Source organism: Haliotis asinina, chromosome 14 (genome assembly GCF_037392515.1).
Source record: "Haliotis asinina isolate JCU_RB_2024 chromosome 14, JCU_Hal_asi_v2, whole genome shotgun sequence".
NCBI lineage: Eukaryota > Metazoa > Mollusca > Gastropoda > Lepetellida > Haliotidae > Haliotis > Haliotis asinina.
Window position 1 is genome coordinate 16361846 of NC_090293.1, and position 16611 is coordinate 16378456.

Here is a 16611-nt window from a genome sequence, read left to right on the forward strand (position 1 = left end):
AATCTATAAATTGTTTTTGTTTTTTAGCTATATTTTTTTCAGACTCAGGGTTATCCCATAAGTAAAAGTTTTGGAAATCAGTGTTCGTATTTGATCATCTTTCATTCAAATCGGCGGTTTCGAGACGGTGCTTGGGTTGGATTTAGGACTCTCTAAACGCTCGTTAAATCAGAACCTGTAGGGTGGATTTAGGACTCTCTAAACGCTCGTTAAATCAGAACCTGTAGGGTGGATTTAGGACTCTCTAAACGCTCGTTAAATCAGAACCTGTAGGGTGGATTTAGGACTCTCTAAACGCTCGTTAAATCAGAACCTGTAGGGTGGATTCACTCCCATAACACAGACCTCTCAAAATGCAGATAAAAATAGCACACTTTTTAATTGGGTCATGTTGGTCATCCCTAATTAATGAATGGCCTGCTCCACACGTTAATAAACATGGAGAACAAGGGACTGTGTGGACATCCTTGTCTAACACCAGTGGAACAAAAATGATGGATACCATTTGCCTTAAACACATCTATTGCCTAAAGTGGAACAGGATTGGTAAACAAGCAGGATGTGTTCGAGTGTCCAAGTGATGTTGTCTAACCCCCCTTGGTATATATCCATTACACGTTCATTCTCGACAAAGGTATTGATAATCTTGTTTTAAATATTATTGAAAAACAGATATTGATGAAATAAAGGATCACTTGCTACATGCCAATACTCGTTACATGGATGATGTCATTTTTCTTAATGATGGGTACAACCAACCTACTAATCAAGCATGCAACCAACCATAACAAGTGTTGTTTTAGCGAGTCTAAAGGGGAGTCTTTGGGACATCTACGTTTTGGGAGTATATCATATGGTGAAACTTAAACAGAACTTATCACACAGTCAGTTACCAAAGTTACAATGGAAACGTTTAAAAATCATATAATAAATCACTTATCAGGTCTAGATGACGCATGCAACATGTAATTACACGTTAGTAATCGGAGAGATGGGATGAGAATTGGTGCCACGGCGTTCTTGTCTCAGCAGCAAAATCGGCCATTGTGTTACCAGAAATTCCAACAGAGGACGATGTCGCAATTGCAGCATGGTCATTTACTATTCAAGGCACGATGTGACTGAAATACTGCCGGTGTGACTCTAAAAACGTAAACTCACTCACCCAAATTCAAATATTTCAATTACATGTACACGGGATGTTGAAAAGACATATTTGCAGCATGAATCTACGAATATCAGTCAGAATCAATACCGCACCTTAGAAATGGTGATATGGTTTCAATAACAACTGACAAATCGAGATTTACAGTTATCATGGCTTTGTGATAAACATCATTTCTACTTTTCATTCCAGAAAATATCATTGATGAATAACCAGCAGATCAAAAATCAAAGAAATCAGTAACGGCCTCTTCAAGAAAATCGCCCATACCGCCTGCAATGGCGTCGTTTGAGAAACTTCCGCTGATGTTTTTATTGTGCAGCCAAACATGCATCTTTCTTCTTCTTCTGTGGAGGGATATATCTCCTGATGTGAAGCAACTGAAACGAGCAATTAATGCTGAAGACAGATGTCACTGCAACGTGACAGATTGCGGTGACGCGACCGTCCAACACCGACACATCAGCAGAAAAGGCAAGCCCCACACACTGTCACAATATATTGACGAACGGAACATCCACGTTATTCTGGGCAATAAATCAATTTGTGACAAGGTTGCATTTATACACGTGGCTTTTGTCGTTAAAAGCGCCGTTGGCAATTACCAAAAACGACAACTAATTCGACAAATATTTCGACGTGATCCTAACTACAATAAATACACCGTTCGTCTTCTTTTTCTCTTAGGACAACCGAAGGTAATGAAATTACAGAATGCAATTAACGAAGAATTCCGACAATATGGCGACATTGTCCAAGGCAGGTTTTTGGACACGTATCACAACTTGACATACAAGGTAGTCATGGGAATGAAATGGATGAGCCAGCATTGCAGGAACGTCAAATACGTGGTCAAAATGGACGACGACGTTTACGTTGACCTTCACAACTTCTTTTCTTACATCTACAACTCTTTCAGAACGTCAGATCGTACGATCGTATGCAGAACTATGTTTCGACGTCATGTAAGTGTCAACAGACGCGGGAAGTGGGGGGTACAGAAATATGATTTCCGACATTACGTACAGTACCCTGTTAGCTACTGCAGTGGTTTCGCTGTCGTAATACCCGGCCCAATGATACCCACCTTGTTCAAGGCCACACTGACAGTTCCTGCCTTCTGGATTGATGACGTATACTTGTTCGGAATGGTGCGTGAGGTGATACGGAAGTCAGTGCTACATGACATTACGCGGAAGAAATATTTTGAGTATGACCCCAGTAAGAAATGTCTTCAACGACCAAAATGTCAGCTTGTTTTTGCTGTATTGAGCTATAAGTGGATGGTCCGTGTGTGGCAAGAAAGACAGAAGTATCTGCCTCGTAAACACTGAGTGAGTGAGTGAGTTAATATTCATGTTCACGTCGGTATTATTTCAGTCACATCGTTTGTTTGTTTGTTTGTTTGAACATATTGTATTCAATGTTGAAAAGGATTGGACAGAAGTTGTGTACCATATTACCGCCCGCTCCAATCAGAAACATGGTCAGCAATGAATGGGCATAAAAATATTGAGATATGTTATTCATTGATTGAAACCCTTACTTCGCACATTGTATTTATGCATGTGACTAAAGATATTTTCATGATTACTGTTTGGCAGAATAGGACTGCCGTAAAGACTGGTATCAATGTCTACAGTTCAAAGTCATGCCTCAGATCAAAACGGACAGGCAAAAATGTGGCCAAAAGTCGGTCTGTTAAACATGTCATGTTGTCGATGTTTGTTTCTGTTTTCTTGAATGTGGTCATTCTTAAGCATACCTCGTAAGGATGGGAAAGGTACATTAACTCGGTGTGCCACGTAGGCTGCTAGAGTTGTATGATCCCCAGCTAGGGAGACTGAAAATACTATGACCCGTTGAGATGGACATCCAACAATCGAGGGAAAAGCAAAGCGCTTTGGGGCAGCTGAACTGGATACCATCGCTATACCAAGTAATACAAAAATAATATTAACAGATCCTCACAAATAGCATAAAAATCAGTTGTAACCTAGGTTGGGCATACACCTTTAGTTTAAAACTTCGCTTTGTGAGATACTGCAAAGATTTTATGACATACTGCAAAGATAATTTAATAAGGCGACGTTTTAAAGATGGCTTATCGGCCTCGACGTAAAGAATATCAACAAAACGCGCTGGAAAGAATCCAAGAAAAACGTTTAGAGCTTTGTAATGGACAAAATGAAATAGTTAATGGTTGATTTTACACCAGACACGATGGTTTACAGATCGCCGTCATATAGCTGGATTATTGCTTAGTACGGCGTAAAACTAAACTCACTCACTCACTATAAGGACTGTTTATTTCAAAACTGAATAATGTGAAAAACACAATGCTGTCATGTGGAGCATGTTTGTTTAGCCTATAATCTCTCAACAATATATCAGCTACATATGGCGGAAGTCTGTATAGCTGGTTTGTTGTTTAGCACTACTCTCAGCCACATTCCAACTTTATGACTGCGGTCTGTTGATAATCGAGTCTAGACCAGACAATCCAATGATCAACAGCATAAGCATGGATCTAAGCAGCTGGTATACAATCACATGCTTCAATCAAGTCAGCGAGCCTGATCACCCGATCCCGTTTGTTGCCTCTTAAAAGCATGGGTAAGTGAAGATCAAAGAAATTGCCTGTCTGTTAAAAACTGACCAACTGACGTGAATCATGTAAATCTTTCAAAATGCTGAAATATCGTCAGCTTTCTCAAGATCTGTGCAGTTGGGTACCGATGACATGTGTCAACCACGTCAGCGAGTCTGACCACCCGACCCCTTTAGCCGCCTCTTACGACAAGCATAGTCGCCTTTTATGGCAAGCATGGGTTGCTGATGGCTTATTCTACGAAAACTCTGCAGAGAAAATGCAATGCAAAATACATATGTTACATTTGACCACTTGTACATAGTCTTGCATTTTTATAACTTTCTGGCCTAGTGCCAATTTACACGTGTGACACTACAAGCTATCTATCTGACTTGCATCTTTGTGGAAGGCATGGCTGAGTGGGTTAGATGGCTGACTTTGCTTGGTTTGAGTGTGGGATCGAATCCAGATGGCAATGAATCCCCCAAAGAAAACGTAATGTATTAGGAGAGTGTTATCCCAAATACAATGTATTTACAACTTTGTATATGACCTGTATCCATGAAATCGTATGATTCTCAAACAATTTCAGCAAACAAATTTAGGTCTGTGTAAAATAAAAATGTACCATTTTATTCAACATGAAATCAGTTTCTAACATGTGAACAGGAGTTCACTATATAAATATAACACATGCACACATGTAACTTTGTAACTGACTCAATGACATTTTTCTGAGTCAGAGTAACATCAGAATTTCTAGTCACATCAAGAGTGATAACAACTTCACCACTCTGTTTCACAGAGATGTCATTTACCTCACAGCTTTCAAAATGAGCATCTTTCCATGGTTGGTTTGTTGTTTAAGGACAGTATTCCAGCAATATGGCATCTCTTTGTAAATAATTGACTCTGGACCAGACAATCCAGTGATCAACAGCATGAACATCTATGATTTGGGACACAAAGTCAGTGATCCAGACAACTCATCCAGTTATTTGTTTCCCTTCATCTCACAGTTACATATACTCTGACAGTCATACCATCACTGGGCTTAGAACATACATTCACCACACAGAACTCTAACAACCTTGGTAAAGTGCTCTTAGTAGCATACACAGAACATCAACACACATGTGATGAGGTTCCAGTGGCGTTAGTGCTGTTTTTCCATACAACATATATCGAAAAACAATGTATTACTTTGACAGTGACTTTCTAAGTGTTTCAGTGTGTCACAGAGAAAGGTGAAGGCAGATCAGAGTTGGTTGTACACAACTCATGACAGTAGTCCATTAATACCATGTGTCAGTGTATTGGTGAAGAAAAGCCTGAAGTGAGGCAGGTCTTAAATGTTAATTGCTTCAGACAAATCCACAGGCACATCAGCCACACTAAAACAGTTTCAGAATGCAAAGTTGAAAATGCAATCAGATTTGAGTGAGCGAGTGAGTTTAGTTCTTTAGTGCTGTTTTTAGCAATATTCCAGCAATATCACAGTAAGGGATACCAGAAATGGGCCTCACACACTGTACCCATGTGGGGAATCGAACCCAGGGTTTTTGATGTGATGAACAACCACTAGGCTATCCCATCGCCCCTTATTAAATGACATCTCATGACAATGGAATAGTTTTGGAATATGAACATAGATCATAACTCTAAGAACCATATTCCAAGACCTGCCAGGCTTTAAAGGTAACCAGGAATTGGTTTTCAATTGAACCAAACCGTGAACGCCATACTTTGTTCCTTTTCCAAACTGGTAGGCTGTACATGGCACATGCTCTGTTACCTTCCAAATATAATAGGACAGTATATTAATAAATTAAAAACAGTCAAAACACCGTTGTTGCCATCTTGGATCTGTCAAACTTAATATTCGACTTCGGCACTACCACGCTTGACTGTAGATGCTAAAACACAACTTTACTTCTGTCGTTTGTATATCTTCTTGGCAAAGTCCCTGAAAACATCCTGGGGCAGATTTCCTGCACATTTTCCTATAAGAACATTGAGCTCGTTGTAACTTGTCTCCTCATAGTCTGTGTACACTTTCTGTAGGTTCAGTTCTCCAAACACCGCCTTCACTTTCTTCACCTTCTCGGGATCATGTTGCCCATAGTTTTCCTGGACACACAAAGTCAGTATCTAAATACACATCCTTAACAGTGAAGAGAGAAATATCATCAAAATTGTTTGCAATGCTTTATAAATGCATACATAAAAGCAGAGCTGCAATTGCCAAAGAATACACCTGTAACCTTTTATCTGCACTTGTTTCAACTTTTTAATTTATTTTTATTATAGGCCTTTTGCCTTTCTAGTGAATAGAATGTATGTCACACTCAGGATCAGTCATTCTGAGATTAGTTCTGTTAATGTCACCAAATTCAAAACAACAAATGTATTCCTTATCATTTTATTGAGACAGTATCTGATTGTGATCAAAATGCCAAGAATATTTGTTCCAAATTGGCAAGGACCTAGATGAACGGCTTATCCAAAAAATATCAATTTTGAAAAGGTAGTACTATTTGCCTCTAGTAAAGAAGACACCACATATGAGATTTGAAACAAAGAGCCTTAGTAAGGCAAATTGTACAGTAAAACTGTGACACAAAGGTATTTTCAATGTTGCAATATCATAAACTTTCTGGAATCTAAACATTTTTACTGTGATTGGAAGCAGACATGGAGCTAAGTATCAGCCTCAAAGCACATATGAATATATATATTCTGGGATTGTCTCCCTGAAAGCCAGTTGAAAACCATGGACATATATATACATGTCATCAAGATAATTAATACATACTTTTCCGTGCATTATTCAACAACAATGATTTACAGGAAACAGTCTGATAGATGGGAGGACATCAGACATTGTTTTTCAATGAAAATGAAACAGTCAAACTCAAAAGCTTAGACAGATGTGAGACTTATTAGACCCTAACAATGATTCAGTAAATGTAAATCTGTTTTGAGAACCTCCTTACCTCTAACACTTTCCTTTGACTGTCACTAGCCCTGTTGAGAGCTTGAACCACCAACCAGCCGCATTTGTTATCTTGTATATCTGTACCAATCTTCCCTATCACCTCCGGGTCACCATAACAGTCCAGGAAATCATCCTGTAAAAAAAACATCAGGAGCCCAATTATTTCAGGAAAAGAGTAATTCTGACCGATAAACCACTGTTCTGATGGTGTAGGACTATGACTAGAGTTGTGTCCCTTTGATGCCAGGATTTGCCGATCATATGATAACTGTATTCCTCTCAGCAAATTGGTGAATCAGTTAATCCAGAAAAACAGTCAGTCTATCTAAATACGGATCAGTGAGGTGTAAAAGTATGGAAACCAAAGACCTGTTGCAGTCCTGGGCCCCGTCTCACAAAACTCTCGTAAGCCTAAGATCTCGTAACTTTTCTTGTAGCATTTGCACGTCCTATGTTACAGCATACCAAGTACAATTGTTACGACAAAAGTTAGGAGATCTTAGGCTCACGAGAAATTTGTGAAATGGGCCCCTGATTTCCCCAATCGTTCTAGATTTCAGTTCGACATTTTATTAAAACAGATACAGACTATAGTACTGGTATTATTTTCAATGTAAGGACACTTAAATGTTTAAACATTTAATAACAAATTCGTTCCAAAAACGACCAGTTGACATCCAAGCATATTTTGTCCAATGAGTCAGGATTTTCATGAGATTATTCCAGGAGCATTAAGCAGTTGGAACTTCCTAAATCTTGAACATTTAATAGCTGGGTATGAGACGAGAACCCTTTTCCTTTCATGGTCACTTGTGAACACTGTGTGAGGTGGTCATTGGAGAAGAAACAAAGATCAAGTGAGTAAGTAAGTTTAGTTTTACACCACACTCCAGCCATATGACTGCAGTCTGTAAATAATCGAGTCTAGACCAGACAGTCCAGTGATCAACAGTATGAACAAAGATCTACAAGACTGTGAATGAGATATGGTGACATGTGTCAAGCAAGTCTTATGACGAGCACAGGTTACCAAAGACCATTTCTAACCTGGATCTTCATGGGTAACATATATCGGGTAACATATATCGGGTAACATATATCACCGCAAAAAGAACAGAATGGATGGGAATGATGGATCAGTTTGAAAGACTGGAGGTCATGCTGAAGTAACATTGATCTTATGGAAAATGATTCAATAGAGTTGGTTAAAACATCAGCAAGGGACACAACTCATGCACTCAAATCATGAAAAGCAATTTTGACAGTTTAGCCAAATCAAGAAATGTATTAAGTGGCAACATTGTTTCTAGCAGCCTGGATGGCTTCTCTAACATCTCTAAACAATTTTTTTGTGTGTGTGACGCACCTGAACTTGGAAGAAGTGGCCCATCTGCAGTAGAATTGTCTTTGCGTTGGCGTGAGAGGCCTCGTCAGAAATCCCTGCCTGGAATAATAACATCATTCATTTAACCTGTCATGTGGGCGGGTGGGGAGGGTTTGTGTGAGTTACATCACTATGGGAGGAATTATAATGAAAGTTCAGGCGTTGCATGACTGAGGTGTTCACCACTTTGGGGAAACCAATGAGAACATGACCAGGATGAATCACAGATAATTTTGATGCCTTAGACATCTAAATTGTTAAGAGTTGTGTATACCTGTGGACAGTATACCTGTTAGTAAGTGACAAATTAGAAAGTCTGACACTCACAGCCATTTACCGCTGTGATGAAATTCAGGTTTATCATGCTTACGGATCAATGATCAAAATCAACAGATAATGGGACCACCAAGGAAGTGAACTCTTCAAATCCCCAAAACATTTTACCAGGCTTATAAAAAGTTGACTCCTGTACCAGATATTTCAGACATTCCAGATGTGTTTAAAGCGACACTAGTCCAGTGGGTTTGAATGCAAAACAAGAAGTTGTGGTCCAAAACATCCCATGAAACCTTACCATATACATAGCTAATGCAACCGGCAAGTAGAAGGAGTAGAAAGCTGTCTTGTACTTGACAATGGCACTGTATCTGTCAAGTGTGTATCCTTTGAAGTCCACAGTGCCTTCTGGTGGCGCTGTTGTTAGATCCAAGCACTGACCAATCACTGTCTGCATTGTGGTCTGCAGTGAAACAGTCCCATAAATACATGTGTGTTTACTCCTGCAGTACTCCAGCATGATTACGCTAAGTTGTTATGTAATGTGGCTTGCTTTGGTTTGCTGTTTTATGCCACACTCAGCAATATTCCAGCTAAATGGCAGTGGTCTGTGAATAATCTGGATCAGACATTCCAGTGATCAACAGCTTGAGCATCTATATACACAATTGGGATACGATGACGTGTCAACCAAGTCAGCCTGACCAGCTGATTCCTTTAGTCACCTCATACAAGCACCCTGACAACTGCAATATCTGCCCAAGAAATGGTACTAGCACATTCTGACCATCAAAAATAAATGAAGTACAATACCTGTCATTCAAACTTCATAATTTGAAATGACAATAGAGACACATATTTCTTCAAACTGTTAATCTGTAAATGTTTCAACGAAAGATAATAAGATAATGGCTATTGTACAGAGCGTATTACTGGGATCATCAGCCTGGCATGGAGTGTTTATTATACATCTGGGGCCACGTACATCATGAAACAGCTCCAGAATACTGGTGTAGTATGGCAGATGGCGGAAGTGTTTCCTCAGGATCTGGTACAAGGCGGCCTCAAGATAGAATGAGTCGTTGACAGCTATTGTTCCTACATTTTCCTGACAACAAACAATGTTTATGACATGTAGGGAGGGACAGAGTTCTTGATATCTTGCTAGTTTGAGTAACATATGCAAAATAATCAAGATTACAAAATTGAAATACTCGCTTACAAATACACATGAAAAACAGTAAATACCCCCAAATATATCAGACTAAAAATAAAAAATATAGCACAAAAAGGAAACAATCGAGACAGAAAGACAGACAGACAGACCGATAGATATTCTCCCACAAGTATTCACTTACCCTCTTGTACCAACATGGCTTTCCCCTCCGTGTCACAGACTTGTCCATCAAATCATCAGCCACTAGGAAGTAGGCTTGTAACTGGACACAAAACAAATATAAAGGGTAACAGTCTTATAGGTTGGTTTTCAACATGATAAGTTATACATTATGTTTATTATTATACATCATAATCTCAAACCACACCCACAACCATGTGTAAATAGCGACAGTAACAAGCATATCATCATTATGTTCTGCCAACAGACACAACTTTCAGAGAGACACCAACATTTCTGCCCTTATATCAAGACAATGTCTACTTTCCTGAAGTATTATAAGACCTTATAATTCTCGTGGTGAACTGTGAATGGTATTATTGATGATAACATTTCCGTATTGTAAACCAAAACTCTCTGTGTTCTGTAATCTGATTGGCTGAGAAATATGATCATGGTATTTGATTCCGGAAATTGCAAGACTATTTGCTGCGTACTGACAGGAAGAAACATCGCAAACAATTGTTTTGTTGTGTCATCAACAGTGGTGACGTCATTCAAATCATATTGTGACGTAACGTGAGAATGACGTCACAAATGAGCAGCTCCAGATGCTACCATGGGAACCAGTTGTACCCATATATGATGTAAATGAGTGCAGACAGTAAAAACCTATGGTTCCAAATGCATTCCCGTGCTTCAAATACTCAATAACACCTGTGATGTTTATCTCCTCATCACAGACAGGGACACCAGAAATGGGCTTCACACACACAACCCATGTTTGGAATCGAGCCTGCACCCTTGCGTGAGGAACAAAGGCTTTAGCCACTAAGCCACCCACTGCATGTATATTGTAACTAAGTGAGTATTTACCCATTCCACGCACCAACCCAAGATCCTCGCTCGCTTGAGATCTTCTTGAGTAGCATCAGGAACAAATCTTTGGTAGGACATAGCCACAGACATGCCTCTGTTCTTCTTCCCAAACGGAACGTTGTACTCAGACACCTGGCCATGAACAAAGTATACCACATACTACCATAGATAAGCCGAATTTTGAGGACCCCCAAAAAGCAGTCCGTTAAACCGAGGCTGTGTATCTATAAGATACAATTTCACGAAAGTATTATTCTGTCATCAGTGCCTTGTCCGGATGATCTCACAGGTAAGTGGTACACCTGCCGTGAAGATTACAACGATTAAAGCCACTTTGCTACAAATGATCAACAAAATATATATTTAAGTATACAGTTTTCATTATTTGCCATGCCTACCTATTTACACTCAATAAATCCACAAAAAAGACATTACAATCCTGTCCGGTTGCCATTTGCAAAGTGACACGTGCCAATGCGATCAGCTGTTTCCTGTGACTTCACATACAGTGATTGCATTGTGTTGTTTTGTAATGCCACACAACCAATACACAAGTACACATGATAATGGGCCCAACTGCTATTGTTTTATTGTTTGCACAAACTCTTTTAAGAAGTAGGAGATTATCAGAGCTGGGGCTTAATTCCTTTTCATTTGTAATATCCCATTACAGTTTTTCAGAATTTAATGACCTTTTTCTGCAGCAGACCGCATCTGACACCACAACAAAAGCCATGGCATTTCCCAAGCTCTCTCGTTTAAATCTTTACTTATCCAATGAGGGGAAATATCTTCACAATATTTCTATGTGTATGTGATAAAATGAAACAAAAGAGAAGAAATTTTTTTTCATGACACTTGCTATAGCTGGACCATTAGTAACATTCACACTTATGCTTTATTTTAAAGACATATTCAAATATTTCAGTGTATACCTGTGATAAAATTCTTCCACTGTAATATCTTCACGACAAACCAGTCTAAAATGGATTTAACCAGACCAGACAATCCTAAGAAAATAGCTCAGTTGTTAGTTAGTTAGTGATTCTGACACGGTAGTTAAATGTTCAAACAGCATTTGTCAAGTCTGAATATAACTTGAAAAGTAAATTTTAAGATGTATGGAACGTGTTATCTAAAATTTTTACCACACCATTTGGCTGGCAAACTGTAAATTTAGACTCTCTGCCAGAAATTTAGCTGACCGTGGTTGGTCTGCCCTTATTTCATGCACTGATATGAGTTTAATTTATGTCAAATCGGCATTATTTAACCAATATTGTGACTTGATTAACTTACTGGCCCATAATTCTGCATATACAATAAGTGTCTACACACAAGAGGTATTGTTTTAAAGACAGTGATGAATCAGTACCTCCTTGAACCATTTCATTGCATCGGATATTTCTACATCCTTCAGACCAATCTTTGTGAGATCGTCCACCAGATCAGGAAATAAGCTGTCAAACTCCTCAAGCTCGCTCATGCTTCGTGACTTCTTGCTGGCGATACATTGGTCGTCACCCATTGTTCAGAAACAAAGCGTCCTGTTAATTAACATCACAGTTGATTAGGTTACTACACAGGTGAGATTAAATTTGATTAAAATGCTCATAAACAATGAGATGTCATCAATATGTCCTCTCTACTACATGTAACAAATAGACCAAGGTAATATTTTCTAACAATAACAGCTGTTGTTTCAACATGGAGGAGATTCATTCAATTACAACAACAGCATGAATTCCATGATAATTGATATATTAATTTTGCAATCTGGTTACAAACTTTGACCAGCATGCATTAAATCAATACAATAGTTCTCCCATAAATACAACTGAACAACAAGAGCTTCTGACAGTGAAACCTCCGTTGGCAATAAAAACATGATGACACAGCTTGCTAGCGCAACTAGGGCTAATGATCCAACCTGAAGTCATTCATTTTGTCACTACACACTCTGTGACTTCAGACACAGGCCTGAAGCTTGAAATAAGTAAAATTCTGTTTTATCAATAAAAGTGCATATTATAACTGTGAAACAGGAATTATGTTATGCCAACAGTCATGTTTGTACAGGCAGATATATTTTTGCCCGTGTGAAACAATACACTGGTTTTCTTAAATGTCATATATGGTACATTTAGATGTATATTTCAATGCATGGAGGAAAAAAAATCATTCTTTAACATTCTTAACTAAAGCCAAAGAATATCACTTTCTATATCAGGGTAAACAAATTATACCATTTGTGAATAGCCTTCAATCAGGCAGAAACAGATACTTGTTATATTCTCACTCAGAAATACATGAATATTTCCATCATAGTCTGTTAATAGTTTTACCATTCTGTCATATCCAGATATGTATCACTGCAAGTCATTTGAAATATGTATCCTCTTGTGTCCTTCCATAATTCTGCTTGCTGTCCTACGGATGATTGTGTACAAAACATTCAGTGTATTTATAAAAACAAAACATCACTAGCCTCGGCAGATTTCACATCACATATATTTTGTTTGGTTGGTTTGTTGTTTAATGCCACACTCAGCAAAATTCCAGGTATCAGGTGGCAGCCTGTCAATAATTAAGTCTGCACCAGACATGTATGATAACATCAATGAGAGCATTGGTCACTATACATTTGACTATGAGGCTACTACCAGGGGGCTTTCAGTTCAGAGACTACATACCTGAGTCTAACAAGTAACATATCTCTTATCTTTCACCTTTAGTGACCTTGTTTTTGAATGCACAGACGTCACTATGAGTCTCTAAGACCTTAAGAGTGATGGTACTTCAGATACACCAACTACTGCACATAGACTTCTTTGCAATGATACATATATAACATTTGTTTCTTCTGTGGCAATATATTATAACCAGTGTGAGTGAGTATGGTTTTATACCCCTTTTAGCTACATTCCAGCAGTATCATGGTGGGGGCACCAGTAATAGGCTTCACACACTGTACTTCTGTGAGGAATCAAACCCAGGCATTAAGCATGATGAGTGATCACTCAAACCACTAGACTACCCCACAGCTTTGTATGTAACCAGAAACCTACCTTTGTTGAAAGAGGTAACTAAATATATAAGCTAATCAGATGCTCTAAGATGAGTGTATGTCATTGTGCCCAAACCTCATTGAAACTGTGTGTATCGATACGCATGATTTAACTCACTGTACTGTTTACTCCAGAATATACCCAACTGCACTTCTCCCTTAAAATTAGATATCCTTAAGTCTAAATCTCGGGATCGTGAAGAAAGTTTTGATGACCTTGTACATACACCCTCCCCAGAAATCGGATAGTACATCAAGCTAAACTGAAGTTTGTCCCGTCAATGAGGCGTGGGTGAGCAGTAAGTGATGCCTTTACACCATTCCGCTAAAATTCACTTTCTAGTGAATAACAAACAAATTCGTTTAGTGTACATGGGAGTTTATGACAGGATGAACGATATTTATTATCACTGCATAATTCGCACGGTAAAGTCAATACATTCGCTCAGTCGAAATCTCATCATAATCACGATCTCCTAGTAAGTGTCTTAAAAATATTAATTTTATTCCGATATAATATGTTCACTGATTCGGTCAACTGTGGTACTGATCAGGTCAATCCGACTCGTCTTACATCCGAAAAACCATCACATAAATTCTTAGTTTCACAATAACAATCCATATATGAACTGATCATAATTTTAATAACGCAAGTTTTCTATCTTACCTTTACACAAGCCTCTCGATTACTGCACAGTCGGAAGCTGCGAATCAATTTGACTATCACTTCCTTCACATGTGTCTTCACACACCCTGTGTCACGGGGCCTCTGATTGGTTGAGAGCATGCCGTGCGAGCTCTAAAAATAGATTGCGAATCACGTGCTTGTCGGGATGTCAACAAACGGATCTCGCCTGTGTGACCGAGACTGCCGACCAGACCTGGGCCAATGAAATCGCAGACCTCTGAAATCAGCTGTTGCTCTGTCTACTTAAGATGTTATCACCCGACTATATACCTCAGAGAGTACATATGCGAATATCTCAATACTATATCATTTGGGAACTGTTCGTTTAATTAGGGGTTAAACATACTGTGTTGGAAAATCAGAGATATATGCAGAAATTATAATAGTTCTAAATTCGATTTAAAACCGAACGCGAACTGCGTTCTTCAAATTTTAACCAAATACATTATGTGTTGGAAAATCAGAGGTATATAACGTGATTATATACCTCGGAATGACGTTGATTAACCAATCACAATCTAGTATTTACTGAAGTCATGGTAGAATATAATTTGAGGTAGGTAATAAATGGCTAGTCCCTTACGAGAAACAGCATACAGGTATGTATCTTAATCGAAGGAATCCCAAAATCATTACTCCAGGCAGGGATAATTTACAACATATAGTCTCCCTGCTCCAGACAAATTCGCAGGTTCGGAAAAGACGCCATGCGCAAATTTCAAGTGGTCAAAAAAGATCTTGTCTCGAAACGCGCATGGGGTCTTTTCGAGACAAGATCTTTTTTGACCACTTGAAATAGGAGTTACAGGAACGATAGCGTTCTAACCACTGAGTATAATTGTTATTGAACCTTTTAAATATTGTTATCAATGTTCGGACAAATCTGAATCACGACCAAATGTACTGAAGGAAGGGACACAACTTTGTGCCGTCCGGTTATTTATTTTCTATTCAAACCTGGTGATGAGTGAGTGAGTGAGTTTAGTTTTGCGCCGCGCTTAGCAGTATTCAGGCTATATGACGGCGGTCTGTAAATAATAGAGCCTGGCCCAGACAATCCAGTGATCAACAACATGAACATCGATCTGGGAACCCAAGACATGTGTCAGCTAACCTGACCACCCAATCCCGTTAGTCGCCTCTTGCGACTAGCATAGTCGCTTGTTACGGCAAGCATGGGTTGCTGAAGGCTTATTCTACCCCGGGACCTTCACGGGTCTCAAAACTGGTGATGAAAAATGGAAAATGTTAAAGGAACAATTGAATTTTGACGTTTTCCTTTATTTCTTTCTCTCAGTATGGTACTATTTACGCCTTGAAATGACTGACAACCCGCCTTTTGTGCGTACTGCAGCGTACACGATCAGGCACATGCACGATGAAAACAAATAAATAGACATTTTTACTCATTTTTGAAAAAAAAATACAATGAAAGTGTAGCTATGGCAAAGTGTGATTTTGTATTACATTACAGTCCTCACCTACTTCAGTGACAAAATAAATAGGTCAAGCAGTACCTTATTTTCAAATGTTTGGAAAAGGGTTCTGTAAGTCTCCGTGAAACTTATTTGTTTTGAAGTTGCGATTTTAAAATGATAACTTCTCTTTAAAAAATATGTAAAAAAATATGTCGAAAAATATTTTTTTTATAAAACTGAAAAAATACAATCCTAATAGTAGCCCTGATCATACTTGCCCTTTTCATTGACGAAGATTTTCTGTACATTGTAGTCAAGGCAAAAGTTCTATTACACCTGTTCACCTGAAGATAATAGCGTTGGCCAGGTGTACCAGAGAATGATTAGATCACCTGAGCGACGGAGATCATGCTCATGTGTGTTTTCGGTTAGGAAAAGCCTAATAGAACAGGTCATGGTCCCAGTCAACCAGTTCCCGACTTTTACACCGCTTTTAGCAATATTCGGGCAATATAACATCAGGGAACACCAGAAATGTGCTTCACCCATTGTACCCAGGTAGGGAATCGAACCCGGGTTTTCAGCGTAACGAGCGAACGCTTTGCTACCCTACCGTCTCTGTCGGCTCAGACATCAATCAAAGGCGATGGGACGACGTCTCCTGATTTCGGGCCTCAAAAACAAAAAAAAGGTGTTAAGGATTAAGAGCATAATATCTACTTACCACAACCTATATTCATAACGATGTTCTAAAAACATACTCCGTACCTAGAAACGTTTCGAGTCAATTGAATATCTTGATCTGTT

The 16611-nt window shown here is 38.8% G+C and overlaps 2 protein-coding genes across 2 annotated transcripts; one reads left to right on the forward strand and one right to left on the reverse strand.

The window, feature by feature from the left end:
• Window positions 1-1443: 1443 nt before the first annotated feature.
• On the forward strand, window positions 1444-2499 carry LOC137260664 (beta-1,3-galactosyltransferase 5-like). The gene has a single exon (XM_067798262.1). It carries the CDS (start codon window positions 1444-1446, stop codon window positions 2497-2499), a length of 1056 nt encoding a protein of 351 aa, XP_067654363.1.
• A 1859-nt stretch (window positions 2500-4358) lies between these two features.
• LOC137261733 (farnesyl pyrophosphate synthase-like) lies at window positions 4359-14603 on the reverse strand. The gene is made up of 9 exons (XM_067799516.1): window positions 14366-14603; window positions 12007-12178; window positions 10629-10763; window positions 9775-9855; window positions 9402-9524; window positions 8715-8879; window positions 8123-8200; window positions 6755-6889; window positions 4359-5888 (listed from the first exon to the last, which is right to left on the reverse strand). Exons 2-9 carry the CDS (start codon window positions 12157-12159, stop codon window positions 5688-5690), a joined length of 1071 nt encoding a protein of 356 aa, XP_067655617.1. The 5' UTR covers window positions 12160-12178; window positions 14366-14603; the 3' UTR covers window positions 4359-5687.
• Between the last annotated feature and the right edge of the window lie 2008 nt (window positions 14604-16611).

What these genes read in the sequence shown, in the direction of transcription:
- LOC137260664 (XM_067798262.1), top strand. Translation starts at nt 1,444, where the DNA reads ATGGCGTCGTTTGAGAAACTTCCGCTGATGTTTTTATTGTGCAGCCAA.
- LOC137261733 (XM_067799516.1), bottom strand. Translation starts at nt 12,159, where the DNA reads ATGGGTGACGACCAATGTATCGCCAGCAAGAAGTCACGAAGCATGAGC. An exon ending in CAATGAAATGGTTCAAGGAG is followed by an intron (nt 10,764 to 12,006) that starts GTACTGATTCAT and finishes GTTCATGGCCAG; the next exon opens with GTGTCTGAGTACAACGTTCC. An exon ending in TGGGTTGGTGCGTGGAATGG is followed by an intron (nt 9,856 to 10,628) that starts GTAAATACTCAC and finishes TTTTGTGTCCAG; the next exon opens with TTACAAGCCTACTTCCTAGT.